General features: G+C 40.0%; 1 protein-coding gene across 1 annotated transcript in view; it reads left to right on the top strand.

The window, feature by feature from the left end:
• Positions 1-20,029, top strand: part of FAT3 (FAT atypical cadherin 3) — a gene marked incomplete at both ends in the record, with an annotated part of 451,188 nt that overhangs the window by 130,927 nt on the left and 300,232 nt on the right. Inside the window, one exon of the mRNA XM_083362083.1 lies at positions 2,015-2,329. Coding sequence (XP_083218209.1) covers positions 2,015-2,329 — 315 coding nt within the window. The remainder of the gene's footprint in view (positions 1-2,014; positions 2,330-20,029) is intronic.

A 20,029-nucleotide genomic window follows, 5' to 3' on the forward strand; every position in this document is an offset into this window, starting at 1 on the left:
CAGTTGCCAAGCACCTGATTTTTGATCACATGACCACAGGGATGCTACAACCGTTATAAGTGTGGGGGGAAAATGGCCATAGGTCACTTTTTTTCACTTCCGTTGAAACATTTAGAACAATCACTAAATGAAAGGTTGTAAGTCAAGGGCTACCTGTATGGCAAAAAATAAAATCTGTGCTTCACTTTTCAACTCAGCTTTAAATGGGGACACAGAAGGATATTCTGGACACTTATGTTATTTTTAAAAAACTGATTTTTTTTTTGAGACCCATAAAAACCCGAATTTGTATTCCCGTTTGCACTGTTCCCTAACATAGAGTTTTTGAAACAAAAGAAAAGGAATTGGGGTAGGGCAAATAAGAGAGACAAGACACATGGTGAGGAAGAGAAGAACCCAAAAGTGTCTTGGTGAGGGGGTGGGATTATAAATGGGAAGGAGACAGTATGTGCAGTTAGATGGGAATGGAAGCAGCTGAGCATTATGGGTGGGTGGGTGAGAATATCCAAGTTAGAAAGTGACGTGGCCTGCTAAAATATGTGTGACTTATTAGAATACAAATTTGCTCTTTGGGAAAGGAGTTTCAGTTGTAGAAATATTAGTGCTAAGGCTGTAGTTCTCAGAACCAAGTTTTTGCACTGTTGTTTTCAGCCTTTCCACATAGACCACACAGGAAACATTTACAAATACTGCAAAGCTACATTTACAGATGGAGAGCATGGAGGATTGGGGAGCCTTGCATGCTGCGGTCCATGGGGTCGCAAAGAGTCAGACACAACGTAGCTACTGAACAATAACAACATTAACCGAATCTTGCAAGTCTGAAATTAAAATTCTCCCACCGTCTCTTTTACAGTTCAAGAAAGTAGGTCCCTGCCGAGCTTCTTGCCCTATCTACTATACAGCTCAGGTTTATGCTGTCTCTTATCTGACCATTCTCTTCCTTCTGTCTCCGGAAGCCTTCCCAATCTACTATTTCAGATGTGCAAAACCAGTTGCAGACCTGTGTGTTACTGATGCACTGATCCAAGACTTGAATCAGGGATCTTGTGATCAGAGACTGTGAAGACGTCATTGGGTTTCTACTTCATGTGGAATATACAATACTTTGATCAGAGTAGTTTAAGATCAAATTGACAGCTTAGCTCAGGCATTAGGATGGGTTACAAAAGATACTGAGAAGTAGATTAAAGGAGGCTGATAAATACTGATCTTTGGCTCAAATAAGACATGAACAATTGGTGGCTTGTGGGATACTTTTAACTCATAGGTCTCCAAACCATGAGTCTTTGGGGCTGAAAGGTCTTTGGGGCTGAAAATTAGAACAAAAATGGTAGGAAGACTCTTACAAAATAGGAACACAATCTTGCACTGCAAGATTGGTGGATTAGCCTGATAGAAAGATGCTCAGGGCAAAACAACAGACGTAGAAGAGATAATGGTCCCAGAAGCCTTTTAACTGCAGTAAGGTCCAATTTTGCACACCAGTTTGAAATAATCAGTTTAGTAACTGGATTCAAGCATCCAATTTCATAATACAAGTCTAAGTGCTATTGCTATTGCTATTCCTTGACCTGCAACTAAAATTACAGACATATATTGTGACAGTCATTAAGCAGGTCCCCATGTGACAGCACCTTTTTGCAGTGGTTGTTAAATGACCATCACGATTGTTAAGTGTACCGATTATAGCCAATAGGTGCTTTTTGCTAGAAACCGGAAGTAAACTGTTTCTGGCGGGGGGGGGGAAATGTTGTAAATCTGGTTGCCAAGAGCCAAAAATGTGATCACATGACCACGGGGTGGTGGACTTCAGAACTTTAAAACCAGGTTATAAATAGCTGTGGGGTTTGTCGTAACTTTAAAATGGATGCTAAGCCATACGCCATAAGCCATAAATCAAGGACTACCTGTATGGCTTCCAAAACGTTTGCTCACAAATGCCTTTGAAATATTCATTGCTGTTTTCTGCAATTCCACATATATATATATTTTTTCTTTTTTCTTTCTGCAGGAGTTATATACACAGGTGATATCCTTGATCGAGAGACTACTCAGTCCTACTGGCTAACTGTGTATGCAGCAGACCGGGGAGTTGTTCCACTTTATACCACCATTGAGGTCTACATTGAAATTGAAGACGTAAATGACAATGCACCCATGACTTCCGAACCCATTTATTATCCATCTGTTTTGGAAAATTCCCCGAAGGACGTTTCAGTCATTCAAATACAAGCACAGGATCCTGATTCCAGCACGACTGAAAAATTGACATACAGGATTACAAGTGGAAACCCCCAAAACTTCTTTGCCATCAACACCAAAACCGGTAGGAAATATTTCCTTGTTTTTCATGTTGTCAAGAATTGGTTTATAGGTGTTGTGGAAGGTTTTGTTTGCATATATACATTCCCGTTCAACTGTCTTTGTTCTTCTTCTGCTTCAGAGAAGGTTCACAGTTATTTGTGGTTAGTTTTCAGGAAGCAGAAACATTAAAACAAGATGATGCAAAAATATGTGCCAGATTCACACACGTTTCTGAAGCTTGGCTTGCAAGCCGTAACATCAATGGAGCTACTGTCGCATCTAAATTGTTCCCCATATTTTTTTTCAATGGAAAATGTTTCAACTGACCTTTTAATATTTTTCAAAGTAGACGTAGTTCCAGGCGTATTTGTTGTTTGCCTCTGATATTAATTGATTAACAATGAATTGTTTTATGTACATGGTTCAGATTTTCCCATCAATGCTAACTTGGGAAGACTTGGCAAACTTTTTCAGTCCATAACTAGGGATTTCTTAATTTGACAATTTAATGTAGTATTAGATTTTTTTTCCTTGATGCACATACAGGTGTTGACATTTCCATTATTCAAACTGTAGTTGAATTTGTCATAGTGCTATTTGTTGTTTGTGTTGAGGAACTAACACTAATTCAAATATCTCGCATTAATGGGAATGATTGTGGCATATACATAATGGTCACCTATAGAAATATTGGGTGATACTTTGGTGCCTACTTTGTCACTGTTAAATTACATTTTCCCATTAATTATGCATAAAAGTGAAAAAAACAATCAGGAAATCACATGAAATATACATTTGTTGGGTGCATCACTCATTTGACCATGCTTTATTTGATGTTTAGCTGACTGACAAACTTTTTTGCTGTGATGCGATTAGACATCTTTGCATGAAAAACATTTTTTTTTTCTGAAATGAACCTTGCTTAAGCCTTTTAAATAAAAATTCAGCCTTTTCTGACTGGACTTTATAATTGGAAGGCAAATAGAAGTATGTCCTTTTTTCAAATATCCAGGCTCCAAAACAGTTTTTGTATTGGTTGGTATGAGATTCTAAAGGAAAATTACTGACTTTACAGCCTTGGAATCTAATTCACAGGGTGTCAACGCTGCTAACATCGGATGCTTTGCATTGACAACAGATGGAGATATAGCCATTTTCTCCTTTTCGCTTTTAGAGTTAGATGATGCTGGGGAGGGGAGGGAATGTGGATGAGAGTCCAGCTAGACATAATAACATTGAACCTAGCGTAAGAACAAAGGTTATTGAAATAAGAGATGATAAAGAATTGGCGGGCTGGAGAGCTGGAGGGGAAGCCCGTGCTTCAAGCTTCAAGCTAATTGGGGAATGTGATTTATGACTGTTAATTGAAGGAGGGAATTGTGCTTTGATACTATGTGCCCAGGGGAGGGGAAATCAGTTCTTGGCTTCAATTATGTTAGTGCCGATGTTATGCTACTCGAAAAAAGATTCTTTAAGATAAACAATGCCTCAAAGTTCTTTGAAGAAGAAGTTCTCCAAAGCACCTGAAAGCAGGACAAGAAGCAACGGATGGAAACTAGTCAAGGAGAGAAGCAACCTAGAACTAAGGAGAAACTTCCTGACAGTTAGAACAATTAAGCAGTGGAAAAACCTGCGTCCAGAGGTGGTGAATGCTCCAACACTGGAGGTTTTTAAGAAGAGACTGGACAGCCATTTGCCTGAAATGGTATAAGGTTTCCTGCCTGAGCAGGGGGTTGGACTAGGTGACCTCCAAGGTCCCTTCCAACTTATTATTATTACTATTATTATTATTATTATTATTATTATTATTATTATTATTATTATTATTATTATAGTGCGCTCCCACAGGGAGGGTCTTCTCAGGGTGCCACTGGTAAGAGATTGCCGGCGGGTAACACCCAGGGATAGGGCCTTCTCAGTGGGGGCGCCTGCCCTTTGGAACCAGCTGCCAGTGGAGCTGAGGACTGCCCCCGACCTCCGTTCATTCCGCCGGGGCCTGAAGACCTGGCTCTTCGAGCTCTCTGGCCCAGGCTGAGGATTAATTTATTTTAATTGGGGTTTTATTTATACAGGGATAAATTTAATCTTTTTTAAACTTGGTTTTTAACTTTTGCATTTTTGGTTTTTAATTACCCTGTAAACCGCCCTGAGTCCTCCAGGAAAGGGCAGTATATAAATGTAATAAAATAAATAAATAAATAAATTATTTCCATCTGTCGGAACCATGACACAGGGTAGTTTGTGGTTCAGAATATCATGGCTTCTTTTATTAAGCATAGCATGTTATGTATACATGTGTATTATATAGGTAGTCCTTGATGTATGACTACAATTGAGCCCAAAATTTCTGTTGCTAAGTGAGACATTTGTTAAGTGAGTTTTGCCCCACTCTCCAACCTTTCTTGCCACAGTTGTTAAGTGAATCACTGCAGTTGTTAAGTTAGTAACACGATTGTTAAGTGAATCTGGCTTCCCCATTGACTTTGCTTGTCAGAAGGTCGCAAAAGGGGATCACATGATCCCAGGATATTGCAACCATCATAAATATGAATCAGATGCCTGAATTTTGACCATGTGACCATGGGGATACTGCAATGGTTGTAAGTGTAAAAAACGGGGTCATATGTCACTTTTTCCAGTGCCTTTGTAAGTTTGAACAGTCATTAAATGAACTGTTGTAAGATGAGGACTACCTGTATATCGTTAACCCCAATTTAGGGTTTAGTGTAGGGGTCCCCAACCCCCTGTCCAGTCCACGGCATGCCAGAAACCAGGCCGCGCAAACAAGCAAAGTCCCATCATGATGCAGGCAGCATGCAAAAACACGGCCCCTCCAGTCCATGGAAAAACCTCTCTCCACGGAAGCGGTTCCTGGTGCCCAAAAGGTTGGGGGGGGGCTCTGGTTTAGTGGATGGTGTAATGGTGGATTTTGAGTGATGTAATTGCCTTTGCCTGTTCTCTTGCTAATATGATCATATGCTGTGCATTCACAGTCACTGTGTAATTTAGAGACCAATCATTGTACAGAGACTTTAGTGAAATTATTAAAATGGCGTAAGTAGCAGAAATATCATGATTCAGTAGCAGACATATCAGGGTTACTTCCAGTTAAAAGGATGGGTTTGATTGGAAGCCTCTAGATTTTTTAAATATTGGGCAGCTATTATATATTGTTTGTATTATTCACTTGAGTTATTTCCATACATAAGAGATGGACAACATTTAAAATCTATTCCGTATCTCTTTCCATCCTTCTTCATCACTCTATCTCGGTCTTCATTCCCCTTGTTTTGGTTCATTGTAGACATCCTTAGCAAACAGTCATTTTCTTATCATGATTTAATGATCAAAATTGTGGTTGGCGTTTCCCAACTGGTATACGCATACTGTGGCTCTGAGCACCAGTATCCCACATTTTCATTCTTAATGTGGTAACATCACTTAGATAAAGCATTGGCCATAACAAATCTTTGCCAGTTCAGCTTTCTTTCCAATGGTTTTCTTCCAAACTTCCAACCCACAGCTTGTCATTTAAAACTGCATGGAGCTCTTATTCAGATTTGAACAGAAAAATGTTATTTGTTTTATAGATGACATGCAAACTCCTTAAACTTAAAACCATATTGTGCTGGAGTTTTCTAAAGGCACCTACATAATCCTGGTAGGTGCTATAAAATATCCCTTCACCATCAAAAACACTTCTTAACTCAAATGTCATTGTTTTTCATCTTAGAAACCAAAGTGAAAATAAATTGCCTTTACATAATAAATGAATTTGGACTTGCCAGTTTGCCCGTGGTTATAATCTGGATTCCAGTGTCTGAAAACACAGGCTTATTTTGTTCGTTTCTATGGGGTATCACCTACAATGACAATTGTCTTCAGAAAAGTTTATGTGAATATGTAAAACAAATCCTATTCTACTTTTAGGTCAAATAAATCATAATTCAGAACAGAAAGGTGAAGGGCAGTAATTTTCTGAAACCAAATTCTTTCCTACAATATTTGAAATGCTTTAATAAGTATTTGATTATGTATATGTACAGAAGATATAGAAAATCCTTCATACAAAGCACGAAGCAAGGAATATTAACAAATATCAGTTATATATCTATATCTATATCTAGATCCTGGCAAATAGATGGGGAAGAAATGGAGGTAGTGACAGATTTTATTTTCCTGGGCTCCAAGATCACTGCAGATGGGGACTGTAGCCAAGAAATTAAAAGGCGCTTGCTCCTCGGGAGGAAAGCCATGACAAATCTAGACAGCACACTAAAAAGCAGAGACATCACCCTGTCAACAAAAGTGCGTATAGTCAAGGCTATGGTCTTCCCAGTTGCAATGTATGGCAGTGAAAGTTGGACCATAAGAAAGGCTGAGCGCCAAAGAATTGAGGCCTTTGAACTATGGTGCTGGAGAAGACTCCTGTGAGTCCCTTGGACTGCAAGGCGATCAAACCGGTCAGTCCTAGAGGAGATCAACCCTGACTGCTCTTCAGAAGGCCAGATCCTGAAGCTAAAACTCAAATACTTTGGCCACCTAATAAGAAGGAAGGACTCACTGGAGAAGAGCCTAATGCTGGGAAAGGTGGAGGGCAAGAGAAGAAAGGGACGACAGAGAATGAAGTAGCTGGATGGAGTCACTGAAGCAGTAGGCGTGAACTTAAATGGACTCCAGAAGACGGTAGAGGACAGAAAGGCCTGGAGGAACATTGTCCATAGGGTCGCGATGGGTCGGACACGACTTCGCAAGTAACAACAACAACAACAAAATATCTAGATAGATAGATAGATAGATAGATAGATAGATAGATAGATAGATAGATAGATAGATAGATGGATGGATGGATGGATGGATGGATGGATGGATGGATGGATGGATGGATGGATAGATAGATAGATAGATAGATAGATAGATAGATAGATAGATAGATAGATAGATAGATAGATAGATAGATAGATAGATAGATTGATTGATTTCTGGGTAGTTCTATCACACAGGTACTTCAAAACTCAGGAATATTTGAAGAAACTGAAACAAGGAAGAGTAAACGCCTCTGAGAAAATCTGGTCTAAATGCATTAGGAATTATTTCAGAGTTTGCAAGTGGAATTAAATAAATGTTTTCAATGTGTGCTATTTCAAATTAAAGACTTTTGTTTCTAGGGGACCTTGGTGCTCTCTGAGCTTGCTTACTTTTCTTGCAGACGTTTCATTACCCAAACTAGATAGCACTGATGATGTTACCTAGTTTGGGTAACGAAACGTCTGCAAGAAAACAAGCAAGCTCAGAGAGCACCAAGGACTCCTCATTTCAACCCTGAGCTACAAATATTCTCCTTTATTAGATTATGGTATGTTTCCTTGATACTGGGTTATGAGCTACAAATAGATTGTATGATTGTGTTCTACATTTAGGCAGGAAAAATCAAATGCACAGGTATAGTATAGGTGGTACCTTGCTCAATAGTAGCAACTGTGAGAGGGATCTCGGAGTCCTAGTGGACAATCACTTCAATTTGACCCAGCAGTGTGCTGCAGCTGCCAAAAAAGCCAACACAGTGCTAGGCTGCATTAACAGAGGGATAGAATCAAGATCACGTGAAGTACTAATAACACTTTACAATGCCTTGGTAAGGCCACACCTGGAATACTGCATCCAGTTTTGGTCACCATGATGTAAAAAAGATGTCGAAACTCTAGAGAGAGTACAGAGAAGAGCAACAAAGATGATTGGGGGAGTAGAGGCTAAAACATATTGGGAACGGTTGCTGGAATTGGGTATGTGTAGTTTAACAGAGAGAAGGGTGAGGGGGGACATGACAGCAGTGTTCCAATATCTCAGGGGCTGCCACAGAGAAGAGGGAGTCAAGCTATTCTCCAAAGCACCTGAAGGCAGGACAAGAAGCAACGGATGGAAACTAATGAAGGAGAGAAGCAACCTAGAACTAAGGAGAAATTTCCTGACAGTTAGAACAATTAACCAGTGGAACAACCTGCCTCCAGAAGTGGTGAATGCTCCAACACTGGAGGTTTTTAAGAAGAGACTGGTCAGCCACTTGTCTGAAATGGTATAGGGTTTCCTGCCTGAGCAGGGGGTTGGACTAGATGACCTCCAAGGTCCCTTCCAACTACTTCTTCTTCTTCTTCTTCTTCTTCTTCTTCTTCTTCTTCTTCTTCTTCTTCTTCTTCTTCTTCTTCTTCTTATTATTATTATTATTATTATTATTATTATTATTATTATTATTATTATTATTATTATTATTATTATTATTATTATTATATCTCCTAGCATTTAGGTAGTTCCAGCACTGTTTTAATCTTTATATGTTGGGTATGCGGATTCCCTTTGTACTGAAATTCCGGCCATGTAAATTCCATCTGTAGCTTTGTCCAAATGTTGTGCCTTCCAGCTGTGGAAATTGAGCATTTTCAGTTTTGAAAAGGTGGCCTTAATTATATTATTGATACATTACAGATCTTAAGCTTCGATGCTTCTGCCCCCAGCATTTACTCGCGTGGCGATGATATTTTTTCCACCTTCATGCAGTCTTCAATGGCCTTACATGCCGTAATAGTTCTTGTAATGTGGCGTTTTTGCAATGGCTAGAATATAATTCATAACAAGCCATTTGCCTTTCAATTTTGCAGTCCTTGAAAAAGGGGTTTTGTTAGGGAAGGGGAAGAGCAGGGAAGAAAGTAAATAAAACAGATGATGAAGTTACATACATTAAAGCGAATTGATTGCCACTATAAATTTTCAGTTTTATTTCCCATATATAAGTGTTAATTTCACAAGCAACCCATAGTGGTAATTTATTGCTTCAATTTATGACATTTTTTGTGTGGTCGGAGGGAAGTGATGAATTTTAATTCCGACCATTACGCTCTTCAAAATAAAAAAGGACAAACTGCTAACGGAAGAGCTAACAATTATGTTCTGGAATGATGTTGATACATCAAAGTGTTCTTTGTACGGAGAAACCTTTATTCTGTTGGCCCTGCTGCTTTCAATTTATTGGGGTGTGTGGAGTCCTTGAACAGGAGGTTAAAACCTATAACTATGGTGGTGAACCTATGGCACGCGTGCCACAGGTGGCACGCAGAGCCCTCTCTATGGGCACGCACGCCATCACCCCAGTCCTAGGCCTTCAGCTGGGTTTTATAAAACCTTTTCGCTTTAGGAATCTGCCGCCTTGTGCAAAAAAAAAGCTTCAATCAATCAATTTAAACTTGCGTGAAAAAAAAAGATCTCGCAAAGTTGGAATTGATTGATTGAACTTTTTAGTCCCACCCAGTCTACCGTTACCACCGCAGCCATGCCCACCCAATGGGCCACACCCATCCAATGGGCCACGCCCACCCGGCACCCGACGATACATAAGTGGGTTTTGGGTTGCAGTTTGGGCACTCCGTCTCTAAAAGGTTCACCATCACTGACCTACAACATTGAACGTGAGAAATTGTCTATGGAAATTCTCAGTCATCCAGGTCATATTTGTCCCAAAGGTGCTTTTTCAAGAGGCAACTGGGCTTTCTTTGTTTTTCGTTGAAAATGTTTCACTTCTCATCGATGAAGAAGAAGAAGAAGAAGAAGAAGAAGAAGAAGAAGAAGAAGAAGAAGAAGAAGAAGAAGAAGAAGAAGAAGAAGAAGAAGAAGAAGAAGAAGAATTGAAGAAGCTTCTTGGATGTGAAGCGAAACATCTTCAAGGAAAAACAAAGAAAGCCCAATTGCCTCTTGAAAAGGTAGCATTGGGATGAAAGTGAGAACCGAAAACTTGGAGCTGCTGAAGGCTTCTCGCTTAATGCCCTTCCTATTTAATGACCCCTCCCTCGATTTAGGACAGCCTCTGCCAGAAGAAGTTCAAAAAAGTCAAGATGGCATCTGTGGTTGTATCTGTTGGTGCCACCTTGGCTTAATTGACCACCAGCCATCCACCCCTCTAACCAGCACTGGAGGGCCATCCATGTCTTCCAAGCATACATAACATTAAATAGGAATTAAGCATGCAACTGACCTGAAAAGCCCAAATCTCTTATTTTCTGGATTTTAAGGTGGGAGGGGAATTTGGTGTTTTCACTCATGTTCACCCTTAAATCTTCCCCAAGTGGACAAAATAAGCTAAAACTGGCCCTCAAATAGGTGATTAGAGCAGCTTGGTGTATTTTGGTGAACTTTTAAGGCTGAAACTGGGAAACTGAAGCAGTTTCTCCACAAGAGGATTTTCTCCTCCAAGGAAGGAGGGAAGGAAGGAAGCTTGTCAACAAAATATTCTTGATACAGATTGAAATTGTTTAGGATCCGGTCATTCAGGTTTTTTCCCACGTAGAATTTGAGGTATCAGGGCCACGTTTCGACGAAATCTCATCCGTCATCCTCAGGCTGGTGACTTCAGCTTCGTTCTTCTGTTTATATATAACACACACTTATATAAATCTGTTTACAGTATCGGATCATTACAATTCTGGTATGCAGAGGAGGGGTTAAATAATAGAACATTCAAACACAAGGACAAGGGAGTATTTCTCCAATTGGGGATACAGATATTTATTTTTACAGGTGCATACTTTGCGGATGGTCACGCTTCTTCCTGTTGACTTTCAATCAATTTCTACTGTGTCTCAAAGCATTGGGAATACAGCAGGCGTTTCATTGGCAGAAATATCATTTATTTACTCTCTAAGGTATAACAGATACTCCCCCTGCTTTTTTATTTCTGAAAAAGAAAACTTCTTAATTGCTGCAACATGTTCATTTCCACACATTTAATACAATACAACATAGGAGCATCTGAGTAAACTGCATATGGAAGATATTGAGTTCTCCTTGTGTAACATGGATGCTCAGCTCTATATGCTAAAGTTTCCTTGGTGTAGCTGTGCGTATACTGAACCAAGAGAGCAATAATGTATTCATTTATTTATTTTTGAATGTTGAAACCTCCTCTTTTTCCTCAGAGAGGTACTCTGAGTGGTGTAAAAATTAAAAAGAGGCAAGGATTTAGATTTAGATTTAGATTTAGATCACCTTTATTGTCATTTTTTTTTTCTTGGGGCCACAATGGCACACATTAAAAATGAAATGTAGTTGCTTGCCCTCAAAGTGTACACATGCATTACACACATTTAAAACATACTATATACAACATATGTATAGACCTACACCCTTACATATAAGTAACATATAAATATTATTCAGTGTCCATCTTGAATACATAACAGAAGGAGGAAGCTTTAGAGTTCACAAGGTTAATATTGTATGGAACAAAACTGTGACTGAATCTGGATGTTCTGCTTCGGATACCACGCAGCCTCCGCCCGGAAAGTAACAAGGAAACCAGGTCGTAAAGAGGATGTGTAGTGTCCCAGACAATCTTGCAGACCCTGCTTAAGCAACACTTCTGTGCTATGTCCTGGATGGAAAGGAGGGAGGGAACTGCCAATGATCTTTTCAGCTGTCCTCACCACTCTCCGCACCGCCTTCCTGTCTGAAGCAGGGATGCTTCCAAACCAGACTGTGACGCTGTATGGCAGGATGCTGTCGATCGTCCCTCTGTAGAAAGTGGTCAGGACAGGGGAAGGAAGATGAGCTTTTCTCATGTGATACAGAAAATGCAGGCGCCGTTGTGCCCGCTTCACCAGGGCACAGGGCACAAGGATGATTCAAATTCAATGTTAAAAATCAATTAAAAGCTGGGGGGAAAGGCTTTTGGCGTACTTACCACAACTGCGTGTTCTTCTACGACCCACAAGTAAAACAATTAAAGCCATGCTTTCATGCCTTTCAGAAAGGCAAGGAGAGTAGCGGCCTGCCTTACTTTTGGGCGGGGAAATGTTAAAGAGGGTGAGGTCAATGGCAGAGAAGGCTGTCTTCCTGGAGTATTCCTTTAGTATAATGGAGTATTACAAGACACTCTACATGGAGCTACTCTTGAAAAAATATCCGGAAGCTTCAGCTGATACAGAAGACAGCTGTTTAAGCAATCTTGCGCACCCCAAGGATGGTACATGTTACACCTCTGCTGCATTATTTATTTAGCATATGACGATATTACCTTAGCCAGAAGACTACAATGCCAATACAGAGTAGCTGCCTAAAACAGCTAGCTCGTTCAGTTCATGCTTGTGTGCTTTCCGAGGTGCACTACAGGGGGAGACCTAGCTCCACATCAGAAGGAAAGACAAATGGCATCCTGCAACATCATTCAGAGCTTTCTCCTTCCACCAGACCCGTCTCATAAACGGGCACGGCATCCAGGAAAGTTCAGCACCGGCAGGATTCTGACTGTCTGCATGAAACGCCAGCTCATCTTCCCACCGAAACGGTGCCTGTTTATCTACTTGCATATAATATGCTTTCAAACAGCTAGGTGGGCAGAAGCTGAGGCAAGTGACAGGATCTCACCACCCAGTGGAACCTCTGGAGCACAGGCCTTTTCTAGCATCATTAAGCCACTGATGCCTCTTCCTCTGCTACGTGAGCTGCATTGGGAGCCAGTTTGCTTCCACCATCAATTTGAGATATTGTTTGCGACTTTTAAAGTCCTAGCGTCAGGTTGCCTGCAAAATCATTTTTGCCCTATTGCATCAGCCTATCCCACCCAATCAGGCTGGGGGAGAGTTATGTTGCAGACCCTGCCTGTTAAAGAATTTCAACTGGCAGGGTGCAGGAAGAGAGTCTTCTCTGCCATCGCCCCCACCCTTTGAAACATGGGGAGGTGAGGCAGCCCCCCCCCAAACTCTCCTGGCCTTCCAGAAAGGTATGAAAATGTGCCTCTGCTGACTCATTTGGGGCCCACAAAGAAGCCTGCAGCCACGGGGTTGATCAGCGCCTTGAAGGCCATCTCCTGCATTTTTAATTTTGATTACATGTAGTCCTCGACTTACAACCACAATTGAGCCCAAAATTTATGTTGCTAAACGAGACTATTTGTTAAGTGAGTTTTGCCCCATTTTACCACCTTTCTGTTAACCCAGTTGTTAAGGGGATTACTGCAGTTGTTACATTAGTAACGTGGTTGTTAACTGAATCTGGTTTCCTCGTGGACTTGGCTTGTCATAAAGTTGCAAAAGCTGATCACATGAACCCCCCCCCCCCCCCGGATACTGCCACCGTCATAAATATGAAACAGTTGCCAAGTGTTTTAATTTTGGTCACATGACCGCGGAGATTTCTAAGTGTGAGAAACGATCCTTATTTTTTTATTTATTTATTTATTTTAATTCCATTTATATCCCGCCCTTCTCCGAAGACTCAGGGCGGCTTACAAGCTTAGCATTAGCCTTCATTCTATGTATATGCCTGCTTATTAGGGCTTTCACACACACCCCAAGCGGCATTATTACAAAGTCAGCTTAATTGCCCCCAACAATCTGGGTCCTCATTTTACCTACCTCGGAAGGATGGGAGGCTGAGTCAACCTTGAGCCTGGTGGGATGCGAACCTGCAATAATTGCAGGCAGCTGGTGTTACTTAAGGAGGCATTAGCCCACTGCTCCACCAAGGCTGATCCTAAGTCACTTTTTTCAATGCCGTTGTAATTTTGAACGGTCACTAGCTGAACTGCTGTAAGTCGAGGACTACCTGTATTCTACTAATTGTTTCAATTACCTCCTACTGTATAGCTTTTAAGTATAGCTTTTATCTATAGATAACGCTTATCTATAGCTTTTATGTTTTTATGTCTTGCTGGCATGCCTCCCTTCTGTGAGAGAAAAAAAATGGACAGTTCCTAAATGTGATCTAGAAATACAATAATGCACCAGCAACAGGACTGAGCTACAGATACTTAGCGTGCACATTCTCCACAGATAGCCTGAAGGTGTCTATAACAAACGTGTCCAAAAGTAGACCAAAGGGACCACAAATGATAAAATAAATGTTGTGCCGTTGCAGTGCACATACAAAATACAATGGTCATTTCATCAGTTTGAAAAACCATGAGCTGCTGGAGATACATACCTCTGGGCTGCAATGTTATGATATCCACTCTCATTTTACACCAGCAACACGGTTTCCCGTGTCATGTTAAAACCAGCCATTCAAGACTAGTAATGGGATGAAGAAAATTGATTCATTCTTGTATCTGGCCATAAGATTGTTCCAATATTTGCTAGGTCAGCAGGAGATGTTTGTTTTGAATCATATAGTGTCCGACAGTCCATTATTTTCTTTTTTGACTCTACCGTTCAGTCCGTGAAGCGTGGAGAATGTCTGTTTATTTAAAAAGGCAGATCAAGCAAAGTTCTCCATTTGTTAACTGGTAGATTTCTTTTTTTTAAAGGATTTCTTTAAAACAAAAACAGAATAAATATGAGAAACTTATTACATTGCCCTTCAACTTTTAAAATATTCAGGCACCACGTTCTCATTCATGGATTAAATCCATTATTTTGTTGCTTTGTTGTAATAACAAAAAAAAAACAACCAACCACCTTTAGAAAGAAGGGTTTTTTCCCCACATACTGTTAAGTATAACATCTATCAGGCCACCATTGATTCAAGAAACATATACAGTTATTAGCAGCAAAATGAAAATGGTTGCCATTGTGTTTTTAGAGAAGGTTTTGCCAACTTTACAATCTTTCTTATGTCCCTGGAGAACTGTTAAAGTTAACTTGGTTCTTGTTAGCTTCTAAGCCCAAATGAGGGCTGCCAGTGATGGTTCATAGGTACATATTTTAGGAGCCATAAATTTCCAATCTCGATTACAAAATATATATAAGAATTAATTTCAACCAGTTTAATTTCAACCAGTTGAATTCATGAGCATTGGTGGAGCAGTGGGCTAATGCCTCCTTAAGTAACACCAGCTGCCTGCAATTAGTGCAGGTTCAAGTCCCACCAGGCTCAAAGTTGACTCAGCCTTCCATCCTTCCGAGGTAGGTAAAATGAGGACCCAGATTGTTGGGGGCAATAAGCTGACTTTGTAATAATGCCGCTTGGGGTGGGGGGGCGAAAGCCCTAATAAGCAGGCATATACATAGAATGAAGGCTATTGCTAAGCACATTGATTTGTGCTTAGAGTGTAAGCCGCCCTGAGTCTTCGGAGAAGGGTGGGATATAAATGGGATTAAAATAAAGTAAAATAAATAAAAGAAAAATTTGGTTATCCACAATGAAATAGATTATCCAGCTAACAGATAGCTGTTAGTCAAGTAAGGCTACAAATAAGAGAAGTTTTCTCATTATTGTTGTCACATTGAGAGCCAGTTCAGTCTAGTGGTTAAATGAGCAGGCCTAGAAACTAGGACACTGGAATTCTAGTCCTTCCTTAACCATGAAAGCCGGCTTAACCTTTGGGCCAGTCGTTCTCCCTCAGCCTAACCCACCTCACAGGGTTGCTATGGGGACAATTGGAGAAGGAAAGGATGTTCGCCACTTTGAGATACTTGTAAAAGTAATAAAGGCAAGTTAAAAAATCTAATCAATTATCAAGCAAAATGCTTGAACACATGGTCTCGGCCTATATATGATATAGATTAGTATTTATAGCAATATGTTTTGTTTCATTGCTTTTATTTTCTTTTTGCATATTTAATTGTATTATCCAAACACAGTTAAAGAAAGGAAGCATTCTAAGGAGATATAAGTATGTGTGTATGTTTGTAAATGTGTGTGTGTGTGTGTGTGTGTGTGTGTGTGTGTGAGAGAGAGAGAGAGAGAGAGAGAGAGAGAGAGAGGCTTCAGTCTATTAGGTAGGGGTGCATAAGGCACACTCTTACCCCAAAGAACCGTTTTCCTGGAATTACTCATCAGTTGGGGCTATGTAAACATAAGAACGTCACACTTTTTATTTTTATAAAATTATTCGCTGTCCCTAAGCATGCTTTACACCTCTTTGAAAATTATGTTATCTTTCCACAGAAGGTAATACGGTAGTACCTAGAGATCGGGGGGGGGGGGAATTTACCAGCCTATTTGGCAGCTGCCGAAACAAAAAGAGATTCATTTCCAATAACAATTCTCACAGAGTTCTCTTTAACCAGATTCATTGAGGTGAAAGGGCCTCCTCTTGGTTCATTCCAAGTTTCATTTTTTTAAAAAAAAATTTATTGCTTTTATATAAACATATATTTAAACAAAAAAATACATATAAAAAACAAGACATGACATAAACAATACAATCAACAACAAAAATACAAAAAGAATACTTAACTTCCATTATTCCTAATCTTTCTAATCATTTTCGGGTGACTTCCTCAAATCCCCCCTATCTGTGTTTCTTTGTTAATCCTCATTAGCAATTTCTATTTCATAATTTTAAATCGTATTTAATATCTACCTATATTTAATTTCTTATCATTTAACAATCATTATTTCATATTATCCTTAATACTAAACATTAAATTCTAAAACTACAACCTATAAACACCTCCAAGTCCATTTCAAACTAGTTGGTATAAGCAATATTTCTTCAAATAATCCTTGAATTTTTTCCAGTCTTCTTCCACCGACTCGTCTCCCTGGTCACGGATTTTCCCTGTCAGTTCGGCAAGTTCCATATAGTCCATCATTTTCATCTGCCATTCTTCCACCGTTGAGAGATGTGGGGGGGGGGGGAATTTACCAGCCTATTTGGCAGCTGCCGAAACAAAAAGAGATTCATTTCCAATAACAATTCTCACAGAGTTCTCTTTAATTCATTGAGGTGAAAGGGCCTCCTCTTGGTTCATTCCAAATTTCAAAACTTTTTAAGTTAAATCAAACTTTTTATCAGTAGAACACTTAATTTAGAACCAATGTACTTTCATTAACATGAAACAGGGCAGAGATTTTCTGATTTTCTTTCCAACCCTTTTCCTATAACCTGGCAAAATGGCAAGGTTTTTCCTCAGTGATGGAAAAGCTGGTAGCTTGCTGTCTAACCACTGTCTCGCTTAGCAACAGAAATTTTGGGCTCAGCTGTGGTCATAAGTCAAGGACTACCTGTAGAAGCAAGAGTAATTTTAGTGTTATTTTCTTTTTATCCAGAACGGGGAGGTGAACCTTTAGCCAGAAAGCCAGGATTTATTTTTTTAAACCTTTCTGTTCTGGCAAGTGAATGTAAAAATAATGGAGCTTTCAAATATGATTTATGGCAATTTAGCGCACCAAAAGACAGAAAATAATAAAGAAGGAACTGGGCATTTTCTTTTTCTTCTTCGTGCACCTTTATTTCTACTTCATGCTATCGGTATAAATGCTGACATTTCTTGTCAAGGATTTTACATTTCTTATTTAAAAAATTTTTGTTGCAGGTCACTGGTCTAAGGATCTTCTATTTAGTCAACCATCCAACTTAGAAATAAACGCCGTTGACTTTTGGGCAGCTTACTTCTGTGAAAGTATTTGCACCATAGTTTTCACACCGATAGATTTAATTTTATCATTTGATTAAGAGCTTTTGATGCCTTTGCTAAGTGGTGGAGGATAAATCAGAGGTTTTGCTTCTATAAGTGTATTTTTTTTAATTTTAATTCCATTTATATCCCGCCCTTCTCCGAAGACTCAGGGCGGCTTACAAGCTTAGCAGTAGCCTTCATTCTATGTATATGCCTGCTTATTAGGGCTTTCACACACACACCCCAAGCGGCATTATTACAAATTTAGCTTAACCCCAACAATCTGGGCTTAGAATTGTGGAAGACTTCAATGACTATCCTGATGAACTTCTACCGTTAAATGTTTACCACTGAAAACGAAAATTCTGCAGGTTCAGGAGATCCCCAAGTGTTGAGGAAAAGAGAATGGTTGGCTATGAACAAGCTGCACTGTAAGATGTTGTAGATTTTACGCTTACTCCTCAGTAACAGATACACAAATGAATTTAGGTTGAAGACTTGAGTAGAGTTCTCTTTCCTCCTCATTCTTATCCGCCCTTGCCTTAAATTGCTCAGTTGAGAGGATCTCAGAAGTTATCAAAATGTCCCATACTTAATGCTGAACCATGTTCTGCACATGAAAATGGGCTATCCTGAATACCAAGATGCCTTTTCCATTATAACTGTAAGGAAGATTCATTTTTCCAACAATGGCTTTCCTTCTGTCTTTTTTCCTTTTCTGCTTTCTTTCTACATGACATGTCCGTGTTCTTTGTGTAATGTTAATATAGGTTTTCTGGCACGGGTCTGTAGCAATTAATTCCTCCTATAAAATAGTCCTGTAAATGTTGAGTGCAGTCTAAACAGCTACATTATAGTAAGTTAAAGAATTTCCTTCCTTCCTTCCTTCCTTCCTTCCTTCCTTCCTTCCTTCCTTCCTTTCTTCCTTCCTTCCTTCCTCTGTCTATCATATTAATATAACCATTCATCTCACAATCAGATGTCTTATGTAGAACAACAGAACTATCAAATTGATTGACCTTTTGTTTGTTTTAAAACAGAGGTCCCAACCTTTTGGGCAATAGGTACTGGTTACATGGAGAGAAGTTTTTCCACAGACCGGAGGGTGCATCGTTTTGTGTGCTGCTTGCATCCTGCAGATGGTGCTTTGCTTGTTTGTGCGATCCGGTTGCTGGCATGCTGTGGTCCGGTACTGGTCCACAAACTGGGGATGGGGACCCCTGTTTTAAAGCATTATCTCTGTCTTTTCACTCCCAGCCAATCTATTAAATCCATATCTGCCCTTTTGAAGTCTCATTTCTACAGCAACCTTGAACACATGGCTACTATAAAGCCACAACATTTCTTTGTTTTACAACATTTATGGCCTGCCTCATGCTAACATAATTCAGATATCATTTTTGAGCATAATATTTCAGTACAAAACAAGAAAGTGCTCAGCATCTTTGCACTCCTTTATGATCCTGTTTTTGACTTGTATTAGGAACGTCAACGGTGTTGTCATAAATCTTGGGTTGCCATAATCTTCCAGAACGTCATGTGATAACTTCTTAAATGTCTTCTTCTATCTAAGACATATCTCAGCATCAACAAACTTGGCAGAACATGCAACTTCATAAACCTAATGCTTGCCTGGCGTTCTTCAAAGCAGCTGGTTCTTTTCTAAGGATCAGGAAAGCTGCCTGTCATGTGATCCCAGGAAAAGATGCAGCTGCTTTAAAAAGTTGTAATACTATCATCACGACTTCATCATATGTGAAGCACGCTATAACTGTATTCCCAATATGCATCTGCTTTTTGGCTTTCCTACAATAAGTCTGGCCTAGATAATTTATCAACAGTAGAGATGGATAGGAGGGAGGGAGGAAGGCCATAGCTCAGATGTCCATAACATGTTGCAAAAAATGATAGTAGTTATTTGAAGATCAGGCAAAATAGTTGAAAACATAATATCACAATTTTTTAGAGAGGTTGTGAGTACTGTAGCTCAAGGGTCCTCAACCTCCAGGCTTTGCAAGTAGCAGGCAAGCGTGCACAGTATTGTGATTCCATGCCAGCCTGTGATCCGGGTAGTTGAGTCTGGGGAATCAGAGGAGGAGGAGGGGCCTGGACAGCCATCAGAGTCAGAGGGAGGCTCTGATGAGCTGCAGGACTTACAAACTAATGAAGAGGCTGGTCCTTCCACTCGTGATCAAGCAGAGAGCCAGCTGTCCTGGGAAACTGAGTCAGACTTGGAGGAAGCACAGTTGGAAGACCTCAGAGACGCTCATAAACGCAGACAGGTCACACGAGTAGGACAGAGGGAGGCAATGGGGTGACTCCAGGGGAGAAGGAGAAAGCAGTGAGAAGCCACGGCTTGAGGAATGTGTGGGCAGGGTTGGTTGCTGGAGGGAACC

This window comes from Vipera ursinii, assembly GCF_947247035.1.
Source record: "Vipera ursinii genome assembly, chromosome: 4".
Taxonomy (NCBI): domain Eukaryota; kingdom Metazoa; phylum Chordata; class Lepidosauria; order Squamata; family Viperidae; genus Vipera; species Vipera ursinii.